General features: G+C 38.6%; 1 protein-coding gene across 1 annotated transcript in view; it reads left to right on the forward strand.

The window, feature by feature from the left end:
• The window catches only part of SERPINC1 (serpin family C member 1), a 77250-nt gene that overhangs the window by 37177 nt on the left and 27250 nt on the right, over positions 1 to 12823 (forward strand). Inside the window, exons 3-4 of the mRNA XM_053693278.1 lie at positions 970 to 1185; positions 3977 to 4114. Of these exons, the coding sequence (XP_053549253.1) occupies positions 970 to 1185; positions 3977 to 4114 (354 nt within the window). The remainder of the gene's footprint in view (positions 1 to 969; positions 1186 to 3976; positions 4115 to 12823) is intronic.

The following is a 12823-nucleotide window of genomic DNA, read 5'->3' on the forward strand; positions in this document are numbered from 1 at the left end:
AGGGATGCATTACATACACAAACAAGTACAGTAGGGGTACAATACAGTTGTAGGTGCAATAATTGAGATATACAAAAGGAGAGGAATGCCCTGGCCTTGAGCACAATCAGTAGTAGTTCACTTTAAATACAAAGTGGCCTACAGGTAGTGGGACTCTCAAGCTTACAATCTAAAGGCGAGGGAATGGACACAGAAGGTAAGAGAGAAGGGAAATATGTCTGATATAAGGCAGTGTAAAAAGAGTGAGTGAAATGTGTGGTGAGTGAGCAAATGAGGATTGGGGAAGTGTAACAGAATATGGTAAAGTGTCAGTACAGAGGATGCGAGTGTGAAATAGTGTCTCTATCCTGGTTCATTAGTGCCAGCTGCACCTAATTGCTGTTAGGAGGTGTTTATATATTAAGGTAAGCACCAGGGTGGGTGGTGGAGGGCGGATTGGAGGGCTAGTGCATGCAGGGCTGGGATACTGGTGATAGAAAGTAGGCTGTGAGAAAGAGAGAAGAAAAGGTAAAGCTTCCTTTTGATAAAATATGGGCGGAGGTGTAGTTTAAAAAGAGTAAAAAGCTTCCTGTTGATCAAATATGGTGGGGAGATGTAGTTTAAAAAGAATAGAGGGAGAGAGGTTCAAGTGTTACAATAATAAATGTAAAACAAGTCCATATTAGCCCAACAGTTATAAGAAATAAATGCACTCATTGTCTTGATTAGAGAGATCTTTCAGATGAATTACCTTTAAGCGTGCTTGCAGGGCTGGGATACTGGTGATAGAATGTAGGCTTTAAAGTTGCTTATCTATCTTTCTGACTGTCTGTCTATATATCTAGTTTATATAACTATTTTATATCCCTTCAGTAATAAGGTAAACAAGTAGAGAAAATGTACAATGCCTTACATATGTGCTTTAAAACATTGTTTAGTGTGTAGATGCTCACTTACAGTAACCTTATTTTTCCCTCTTGTTCCTGGAAGGTTTTCCGTTTTGACACCATTTCGGAGAAAGCTTCTGATCAAATTCATATTTTCTTTGCAAAACTTAATTGTCGCTTGTACAGAAAAGCTAACAAATCTTCAGAGCTAGTCTCTGCCAGCCGCCTCTTTGGTGAAAAGTCATTAAACTTTAATGAGACGTATCAAAACCTAAGCGAGATTGTTTATGGAGCCAAACTGTGGCCTTTAAACTTTAAGGTGAGTGTAAACCTTCTCCTAAATCATCTAACTATAAATTTTGTATCATGTATATAATATTGAACGCCTTACTAAACTCTTTCTTTCTAATTACTTGTGCTGTGAACCAAGCTTTTACTGTAGGTATCCAAATGAGAACAGCTGCACATGTGCAAACAGGTCAGCACTAGAAAGCAGTAAAACAAAATAGATTGCAGCACCCATGACTAAAGGGAGGTTGGAAATAACTTTAATACTATGCTTAGGGACAGGCAGAAACCAACCAGGGACCCCAGGAAGAATAGTGAAGGGCACCTCACACAAATATGCCCCTTCCTCACCCTGCCACCTGCATGTCCCTCCCTCACCCTGCCACCTGCATGTCCCTCCCTCACCCTGCTAGCTGCATGCCCCTCCCACACCAAGGCCAGTGACCGGGCCCCTATCCTCTCAGACCTAACCCAACAATCCAGGACTCCCACAAAAGTGACAGTCCCCCATCCCCCCAGGGTTGGACTCAACACTCAAGGGCCCCCAGAGTAACAGGTTCAGGGTGCTTACTCCAGGGAAATTAATAGGGCCCCCACAACAGGGAGAGGGCGACCACGCCACCCACCCTTAACTGCTTAGTTATTGCTAGTGCAGCTGTCATCGCTGTTCTAGCTCCTGATCATATGCCACCAGCTAACAACCATTAGCCCAGCGGTAAGTATTGCACCTGTGCTAGCTAATCTCTGAAATGGGAGGGGGGTCAAAGGGCTGTCACTGCTACTCTAACTCATTTAACTGGCTGTGACTGGGAACATGGGCAGCACTTCAGGAGCCTTTGGTAAACCACTTGCAGGCCCCACTTCATGCTGAGCATTCAATCCAGGTACTATATTTGCCTGACCACTCAGTCTGCCTTGCTTATAAAATATATTAAGTGTTTAATGTCCCTATAACTTTCAATGTGCCAGGCAGCTTCTTCATAAATAGAGTGCTACAAATGTAGACAGTATGAGTGAACCTAAAAAAAATTCCATTGCCGTTCGTTTTTTTGAAAATTGAAGACCTTTTCAAGACTACACCAAGTACTGATCATAGTTTTGCTAATGGTTTGACGCTAAAGTGCGAGAAAACAAGATTTATACTCGCTAATGTACCAATTTATTTACATTCAATCTAGACCTAAGTGAGGAACCTGTTGCTTGGCGCAAATGTTTTGGTTTAATCATATTCAATGTGAAGAAAGAAATATGTTAGTAACTATAGATCTATTTAGCTTTGTTTTAAAAAAGAAACAAAACAAGTCAATGCAGCAGGCTAGTGCTAAAAAAGATTTATTTTTTATTTTTAAACAGATTTCACTATGGGCAAGATTACAAGTCAAGCACAATTTATAATGAACAGCTCATTGTTTTGCACTCAGCCTCTTGCAATTAATAGCGTATTTCAAGTTGTCGATTAAAGGGACGTTAAACAGTAACTATATTTTAGCCATGATATATTCACAGTGAAGTTTGGCCTTGAAATAATATGTTTACAATTATATGAGTTGTTTAAATATTAAAAACTTGTGTAAAAGTTTAGTTTCTATAAAGTAATGAGTGCCGTCATGTTTATACTAGTTTTATATGTATCTCTGAGCAAACAAAGCAGTGTGGAAACCCTTTTAGATAATCCTATGTCCAACAAAGCCTTGTTTGAACAGTCACTTTTATTGCCTGTTTAATATCTAACCAGATCATCAGGAAAAATAGCTAAAGGAAACTTATGCTAAAATATGGCAGCACCTGTTACTTTATAGAAATGGATTAAAAAAAATAAACAAAAAATATTTAAATTACAAAAAAGAGGAAAATGGGGCAAAATACATAATGAAAGTATAATACAAAGCTTATCTACAAATAAACATTTTAAATTACAATTTCATACTGTTTACTATCGGCATTTGTTAACACGCCGATACTTATATAGTGCACCTTGGTTAAATGTTGAGCTCCAGTACAATCTGAAATACACTTCCTCATGTAACACTTTTGTATTAAGTAAGGATGTGCAATTGGCAGTTTTGTTAGCTTCCGAAGGCGGAAGAAGGCGGCCACACGTGGCATTTGGCTTTTTTCGGAGCCGTAATTCTTCTTGTGAACGTGCAACGCACTAAGATCTGGATTTGTACAGATCTTAGTGTTTTGTTTTTTCACAAGATGAAATCCACCTCCGAAAAGAGCCGAAATGCCGTAAGCAATCTTCTACATTCGGTGGCTTACGAAACTGCTGGATGCACATCCCTAGTATTAAAGGGATACGAAACCAAAAAAAAATAAATTTGTTATTCAGAGTAAACGTACTTAGAAGCTCCCAGTTTAGCACGGTTGATGAGGTTAGGCTGGGACACCCACTGAAAGGGGCTGTGTAAGCAGGAAGAGCAGACACTCCCCCCCCCCCTCCCCTGCATATGAAAAGACCTATTACACAAACCAGAGCAAGCAGGAATCTGTAGACCTGAGTCTACATAAGTACGTTTGCTCTGAATCACAAAAGAAAATTTTGGGGCTTGGTTAGGAGTCTAAAAATCAGCACAATGTTATTAAAAAATAAGCAAAACTATACATTGTTACAAAAACACACACACACACATATATCTATATATATATATATATATATATATATATATAAATAAAAGTTCTTTAATCTTGAGAAAACAACTGCACAATTGTCATGTTTATTCGTTCTGCAATAAATGTACTAAACTGGCATACAGTATATGACAAACAATAAGCCTATGGTTTCGGTACTGTGGTAGTAATATTTTATTTTGCCTTATCAGGAAAAGTCTGAGCTGTCACGTGACATAATCAATAACTGGATTGCAAATAAAACTGAAAATAGAATCACCAATGTGATTCCAGAGGGAGCTATAACTGAAGATACAACACTGGTTTTGGTGAACACCATCTACTTCAAGGTAGGATTCCTTTTATTTGAAATATAGATTTGGCATTCTTTATTCATTCAGTAAACAAATGCCAAAAATGGCTGCGGTATGAGGTATTCAGCTCTTTCCTCCATAAGATTGATCATTTATGTATAATTAATCAGTAAGGGGAAGGAGCCAAATGCCTCAGACCACAACCATATTTGGCGTTTGTTTACCTTGAGGTTAACCTTTTAAAGCCGTTATGCCGTTCTATTCCGTCATAATTAGACTGGGCTTTAAAGCCGTTATGACTGAATAGAACGTCATAGCTAACGGCTGTCCTGAAGCCTTCTGTTCTGTCAGGACTTGATCGCGGTCTTGGGGGCGTTCCTAGGGTTGTAGGGACGCCCCCCAGATGCAATCCAATAATTGAAATCTCGCGATCGTGTGTACGATCGCGTGGTTTCAATTTGTCTACATTGGAACAGTTGTTCCGATGTAGGCACTTTAACCCTGACACGAAAGGGTTAATGAATGCCGAATATATACACATGCCTATTAGTAACAAACAATCTTAAAATAACCATTCTATGTTTCATGTTTGAGTCGTTTTGGTAAAGAGCAACACCATTTGGGTAAACTAGTGAATAATGACTAACCAATATAAAAACAGTTCAATAGCCGCCACCATTCTCAACAAATGTTTTTAAACGTTTGAGTTAGTTCAAGGAAAAAAATAAAGTTAAATAATATATTGACTTAAAGGGAAATGAAACACAAAATTCTTTTATGATTTAGATAGAACATGTGATTTATTTATTTTTTAAATTCTTTATTAACCAACAGAAATAAAAAAGATCAGAAGTGATATTGTACAATGGTTTTGATCTTAAATTATTTCAAGAGAGAGGAGGTAAAAAACAAAAAGAAAACAAACAGATAATAAAGAGAAATAACCTCTAACCCTCCATCCTCTCCTGAGGGAATTTGCATTTTATCAAAAGAAAAAGTAAAAAAGGATCACTACCTTATGTCACTTTATGTTGGGATTTTCTAGTTTTATATAAAAGGGTGGAGAAAAAATAAAAAAATAAAATAATAAATATAACCACTTCTCTCTCATCTCCCTCAATCTCCCATCTACCACATACCTAGTAGTATCAATTCAGAATTTTGGAAAGGGAAGATCATATATTCCTTTTCGTGTTCAGGGAGTGATTTGATATATGTTGCCCATTTATTGAAGAAGTTCCTTATATCTTCTTCATTGTTTATGTCTGTATCCTTTTGTTCCAAGAGACATTGTTTTTTTAAGCAATTCTGGATTTCAGACACGCTGGGTACTGAGCGCATTTTCCATTTTTTACATATTAAATTTTTTTTCTTTAGGAATTTGTACAATAATCATTAGTGATTCTTAAATAATACACGCTAATCTATATTTTTTTCATATTTATTTTTTGTTTTTATTAAGTATTAATTTTTATTATAATTTTCATTGTTATTTATTTTCTTGGTGTTACATCATAGCAATTTTGAATCACCCCTGGCAGCTAGCGCTGTTTAATTATTGTGCTTTGTAGTTATGCCCTATGAAGAATTTTAATATGCGCTTCCCGCCAGGTGGCTGAAAGAGTTATTTTTTTTACTTTACTTATAGATTGGTGGATTATTTTTGAGTCAACCCTGTTCCAATCTGACAATGAAGTCCATGTTAGGGCAAGCCTTGCTAGGTTCTGATTGCCCCTACTAATAGCTAGAAGATGGTAGCACACTGAGATAGACATCCGGTTTACCTTGATAAGTGTGAGCCAATTTTCAATTTTACCTAGTTTCCAGCACCACCCTGTCTTTCTAGTCGTTTCCAAGAGGAAATGCCTAATCTTGAGATATACAAAGAAGTCTTTGTTGGGTAAATTATATTCTCCTTTTAATTTTTCAAATGTTTTAATAGTCTTCCTATCGTCATCTATCAAAAAGATCAGCTTATTTAACCCATTCTTGTGCCATCTATTAAAGATCTCAGATTGGAGACCGGGTTGAAATTTTGGATTCCCGATCAAGGTAAGATAATTTGAGATCTTAGGGTTAAAAGGCAGAATTTTTGATATTTTCCACCATGCCTAATAGGATTGGAAATCGATTTAAGTCTTTTGATTTCTGAAGGTAGCTCTTTGGGAGGGGAGTGCAGAAGTGCTACGGGTAAATAGGGATCACAAATATTTATTTCAAGCTGGTTATTTAGGATATAATCCTTAGATAGGATCCAGTCACTTGCTATTCGTGCCAGAGAGATAAGATTGTATGATCTAATATCTGGAAGTGCCATACCACCTAGGTCACATGGGAGAAAGAGTTTATTAAGAGAAATTCGTGCTTTTTTCCCTTGTCAAAGAAATTGGCTAATTAAGCTGTTGATGAGCCTTACATCCCTCTCAAATAGAATTACTGGAACATTCATGAGTATATATAACAATTTGGGAAGGAGAATCATTTTAAATATTGCCACTCGGCCCGAGATTGAGAGAGGCAGTGTCTGCCAGGTTCTCAATTTTTCTTTAATTTGCCTAATAATAGGGGGTATATTCAATTCATATAACTTATCAGAGATCACTGGAATATTTATTCCTAGATATTTAAATGAGTCTGTTATACTTTTAAAGGGGTTATTTATACATGAGTCTTTATCCGTGCGGATCCAATGAATTTCTGATTTAGATGGATTTATTTTATATCCTGAAAAGGCTCCAAAGTGATCTATTATCTGCATAAGTTTTGGGATATTAATTTTAGTATTTGATATGTAGATGAGTACATCGTCTGCATATAGGCCTATTTTCATCTCATGATTTGAGATCTTTATTCCTTCTAAGCTTTGTCGTACCATAATTGCTAAGGGCTCTATGGCCATGTTGAACAGGAGGGGGGAGAGTGGACACCCCTGTCGAGTTCCCCTTTCAAGAGTTATAGATGAAGATATAACACCATTAATAATCAAACGTGTAGCTGAGTTTTTATAAAGGTTCTTCACGAATTCGGGGAATTTGCCCTTGATTCCAAATTTTATCAAGGCTGTATTAAGATGTCTGAAAGTAACAGAGTCAAACGCTTTTTCTGCATCAATAGAAAGAATAGCCATATCTGGTATTGCAAGCATCTCCCCCCCCCCCCCGTCCAAGCGGCCCTTTCAAAATATTCCAATGTAAGTATCACCTCCCTTATTTTTGCTGAAGAATTTCGCCCATTCATAAAGCCAGCTTGGTCCGGATGGATCACCTGTAGTAATATTTACTGCAGTCTAGCTGCTAAGATGGAGGTGAGGATCTTATAGTCTGAGTTGAGTAAGGCTATTGGTCTATAAGATTCTTTGAGCCTTGGGTCCTTCCCTTCTTTGAGAATCAAAGTCGTATAAGACGCAGAGAATGCAGGTGTAGGTAGCTTACCATTCATATAAAAATCATTATATAAGTTCATTAAATACGGGGAGATTTCTAAAGATAGTATTTTGTAAAATTCACTAGGTAAGCCATCCAGACCAGCTGCCTTATTAGTGGATAGACCTGCAATTGCCTCAGATAGCTCTTGCGCTGATATAGGGGAATTAAGCCTACTGATATCATCATCCTCCAGTAGAGGGGTTTCAATCTTGTTCCAGAATTCTACTGCCTTGTCATGGTCATAACTTTTACCAGAATATAAGTCTTGATAGTATTCTACCAATATGGATGTAATTTTGTCTGGGTTTAGGGTTTGCTCACCCTTCTCTAGGATTTCTTCTATGTGCGATTGCTTTTTCTCATTGCTGATCATTCTGGCTAGCATCTTTCCAGATTTGTTCCCAAATCTGTATAGTTTAGCCTGGGTTTTTAACTCCTTTTGTGTTTGTCGAGTCAAAATAAATGTGTCCCGGGCTTCTTTAGCCTGCACATATTTCGACCAGTTTAAAGCGTTCTTGTGTAACATGAATTTATTATATGCATTAGTTAGCGCTTTTTGTATCTCAGTGTCCCTTAACTTCAGTTTTTTAGTCAGGATTATGTTGTAAGCTAGAATTTCACCCCTAAGCACCGCTTTAGCGGCTTCCCAGAACAATTCTGGGTGATCAATATATTCTTAATTAAATTGGAGGTATTCCTCAAATTTCGATCTGAGATGGGTTTTAAACTTCATATCCGTCGCTAGATAGTATGGAAAATAGAAACGCGAGGTTTTAAGTCTTGGATGTTCAAGTTTAATATCTAAATTAATAGGAGCATGATCTGATAACAGTATAGGGGCAATACTTGCTTGTGCTCTTAGAGAGCCCAATCGCTCATCAACGGGGAATAAGTCTATTTGAGACAAAGTTTTATGCGCTTTTGAGAGGCACGTGAATTCCTGAGTATCAGGGTTCTGGCTTCTCCAGATATCATACAATGATAAATTCTGCTTTATTTTCTTAATCATTTTAAATTCTAAGTTATCCTTTTTTTGTTTTTTCTGCTTCATAGCTTCTCTAAGTCTATCTAGCGGACAGTGCGGTGCCATGTTAAAATCGCCACCTATGATTAGAAGCCCCTGGTTATAAAGAAGAAGCTTAGTTTGAATTCTATTCCAGAATTCTGGATCAAGAGTATTGGGACCATAGATATTGCAAATTGTATAGATTTCCTGAGCAATTTTTACCTTTAACAAGACATATCTTCCCTCCGGGTCGGGTTCACAGTGAATCACCTCAAGATGAGCTCTTTTCCCTATTAATATTGCCACTCCCCTTTTTTTGCCTACGCTTGGCGAGAAGTATACCTCTTTAACCCATGAGGATTTGAGTTTGTTAGATTCTTCTGAATTGAGGTGAGTTTCTTGAATTAGCCCTATGTCAGTTTGAGATTTCCTTAAATGTGTCAGTATGGTTTTCCGTTTGATAGGGGTGGAAATCCCTCCCACATTCCATGAGACTATCCTAAATTTTTCTATTTCTCTGTGTCTTTAATGATTCTTTGTCTTGAGGGAGTAGTGGGAGAGAGGGAGATAGCAAGAGAAAGAGAGAAAAAAAAAAGGGGGAAAAAGAAAAACACTTAACACAATCTCTGCTTGCCCCATAGATCCCTGGGTGGGGGCATTCCCGAATTATGAGCCCATACTGGCTAAGTGGGGGCCACATTCTCTGTTGCTGGTGAGTTTAGAGATAAAAAGAATTTCTCGGCTGCGTGTGCCTCCCAGAAAAAAGTGTACTATTCCATTAACAGTTACTTTTAATTTGGCTGGGTAAATTATGGTTGCATTTATTCCAGCATTAATGAGTTTAGTGCATATAGGTGCCAAGACTTTTCTCCTGGAGGCTGTCTCAGCCAAGAAGTCTTGAAATATGAGGATCTTAGCTCCATTAACAATAAGGGGTTGTGTTTTGCGATAGAATTGGAGAATAGAAACTTTATCTTGGTAGTTCAGTAATTTTATGATGACAGGTCTAGTTCTGCTGGAGTTTTGGGCTGACTGTACTAGACCCATTCTGTGGGCCCGCTCTACCAGAATGTTATTATGAAAATGTGGGAGTTTGAGAGCTGTTTTTAGTGTATCAGAAACAAAAAAAGTCCTCATATTGTTTCTCCTCTGGTAGACCTATTATTCTAATGTTGTTTCTTTTACTACGATTTTCTAGATCTTCTAATCTCATGAGAATTTTTTGGTTACTGCTATTAATGCTATCCATCTTAGTGCCTTGTGTTACTACTGTGTCTTCCAAATCAGATACTCTCTGCTCAACCTCCTGCATTCTTGAGGAGAATTGTCTAATTTCCTGTGATAGAGAGGAAATATCCTGCTTAATTTCCATCCTTAAAGCATCAAATTTAGGAGAGAGGGCATCAGAAATGTTGGCAACTAAGTTTTGGACATTTAATGGTTCGGGTGTGACTGTGCTTGTTAAGGTTAGTTGAGTGTCGGGCACTGGGTCCTGTACACTCTTAGGTTTCTTATCTCTTTGTCTGCCTGCCATTCCTGGTGAGGGTGTTTTATGAGAGATACCAAGGAATTTATTCATATACTACTTTATATAAAGGAAGAGAGGAAAAAAAAAAAAAAAGGGGGAGTAGGAAAATAGGGAAGGAGGGGCAAAGTGGGGAGTTAGTGAGTGGCCCGTGTAAGGTGATTGAGCCGTGAGGGTGCTTATGGTTGCACCAGTTAAGGATAGTGACTTTCAATTGGATTTAGCAATTTGTGGTACTAGTGTTTATAAGAAAAAAGTACAGTGTTAGTAAAAAAAGAGGTCAAGACCCCTAAAAGGAGTCAGTGAAGTGGGTACTATAAGTGAGCCAAATATGTGTTGAAAGCTATAGGTTGTGATAATCTAATTAATAGTATATAAGTGAAGTGATCTGGGAGTGAGTGAGGTGAGGGGAGGGGAAGAAAAAAAAAAAAGGGAAGATTTCTCTTTTCCCCCTTTCTATCTTCTATACATAGGCCAGTAGGGTTGTATTATGATTTCGCCGTATATGGCTTACTATCTCTATATTTCAGAGACACTTGAAATAGTATTATTCATTTAGAGCAATCCTGCCTATTGTTAATTCGCTCTCTTTTTCTTTCTTTTTCTCCTCCCTTAATCTCTAAAGACCTTAGTACTTTCAATCCGTGAAGAAAAGATATTTAAATATATAATGCTAACTATGGATTGGTGTATCAACTTCTGAGCTGTAGGAGCGCAGCTAAATATAATCTTGTTGTGGTCTAGTGCTTTGATGTTATAGGGGGATTTAATCTCTCAAGTAAAAGTGAGAAATAAATATGAGTTACTATCTGTTTTTGAGCTAGTCTCATCTAGGATGTTCAAAACGTTTTTTTTTTTGTTTTTTTTTTCCTTTTTTCCCTTTATCTTTCCTCTTTCTAAGTTCATATGAAATCACATTTAGATACTATTTTAACCCCTGTAGCGCTCTAAGCACTGTATTGGTAACTAAGGAATTAATTGAAAGTAGTTTTTGTTTTAAAGAGAAGGTGTAGGGTTTTTCCCTTATTTTGTCATTTTAGATTTCTACCATTCGTTTGAGTCTGGGTAGTTAGCTCCCAAGTCTGTTTCTAATCACTTCTATCTCATAGGGTATAACAATATTAATTTCTGTAGTTAGTTTTTTCTTTCTTTTCTCTTCCCCTTTCTCTCCCCTCCCTTCCAATATTAGAAGTTACTACCTATGTCTAGAGTCAACACCCTTATTACTAAACACATAGTAAAATTAAAGATATGTCCAGCTGTGTTAATACACTATGTTTTAAACAGGAAGGCAGGAAAGGGGGGAAGGGGAGAGGAGCAAAGGAATGGAAGGGGGAAGAGGAGAAAACAATCCCATTTACATACAAAAACATAGGTTTAGTTACAACATTAAGATAGACTGTTGAATTAAGGGTTATAATATTCTCAGTCCAAGGTGCATCAATTAGACTTAGCTACAGAGCTATGTTTGCTATCCTGCTTCTGTATTGCTCTGTATTAACAATGTCCATGTAAGAGCATGAGTTTGGTTAGAAGTTTAGACAGTCTATTAGATTAAAACTTATAGTGTTTTCAGTCTGAGATGTATTAGTTAAATTCAGCTATAGGGCGATGTTTGTCCCTTATCCACCTTTCCTGAGTGCCCAGGCAAGGGTATATGTCTGTTTACTTTAAATGGGGATTTCTTGTAATGCCCTTTCAGATTTAGAAAATCATCCGTTCTGCGTGTAAGGTTTAGTTATTCTACTTCAGTATTATTCGATATTTACAGTTTCCTCTTCTGAAGTTTGCAATTTTGCCGCTACCATATAACATGTATCACAGTGTTTTTAAATGAAACTCACCCCCTCCTGTGCTGTTGGTCCGGCTACCACCCGCGGCATCCGACTTCAAGCCGTTTGCGGGACAATTCGAGGACAGCAGGGCCGGGGCTCCTCCGCCCTGAGAGAAGAACACAACCAACTCCCCCCACGCAGCACCAGTGGGGGGGGGGGAGGATGGCGCCACACCAAGCGGGCAACGGGGCAGAGAGGCGGCCACACGCTGGATCCAGCAGCCCTTCCGGGTCCGACTCCCTCCCACGCAGCACCGGTGGGGGAGGGCGAGGGGCGGGCCCAAGGTGGCGAGACCCGCAGAGACCAGCGGGGCGACAGGTAGGCTGAGAAGACTGCGGATCGTCATTCAGGGATAATTAATTCAGGGGTGGTAGCCGCACAGAGGGGGGGAGAGATGGGCTTCCGAGGAATAGCGGGGCTGTAAGTAAAGTCAGAGATAGTGAGCTGAAGCACTGACAGTCACAAGCCGCTTTCAAAACCAAATGGTCAGTAGGCAGAGAGCTGTAGCCAAAAATACCAGTTAGCCAGCAAGTAAGCTCAGCACAGTGGGGTGGCGTGCCACTGTGAGGTTCTGGAGTAGGTCTGCAATATCTATCGGGGGGAATAGCCCCAAAGCCTGGGGCTGGTGCGGGAGTCCTCCACCAATTTCCCAGTGACTGGAGAAATGAGCTAAGCAGCACCTGAGCAGCACCTGTGCAGCACCTGATGTAGCTCCTCCTCCACCGGAACCTTCTCTAGAGCAAGCAATTTTCAGAACATGTGATTTTAAACAACTTTCCAACTTCTATTATCATTTTTTTTATTTTCTTGGTATCCTTTGTTGAAAAGGATACATAGGTAGGCTCAGGAGCTGCTGATTGGTGGTTGCACATATAGGCCTCATGTTATAGGATCCATCCAATGCTTTGTTAGCTCCCAGTAGTGCATTGCTGCCTGTTCTACAAAGAATAGCAA

This window comes from Bombina bombina, chromosome 10, assembly GCF_027579735.1.
Source record: "Bombina bombina isolate aBomBom1 chromosome 10, aBomBom1.pri, whole genome shotgun sequence".
Classification (NCBI taxonomy): domain Eukaryota; kingdom Metazoa; phylum Chordata; class Amphibia; order Anura; family Bombinatoridae; genus Bombina; species Bombina bombina.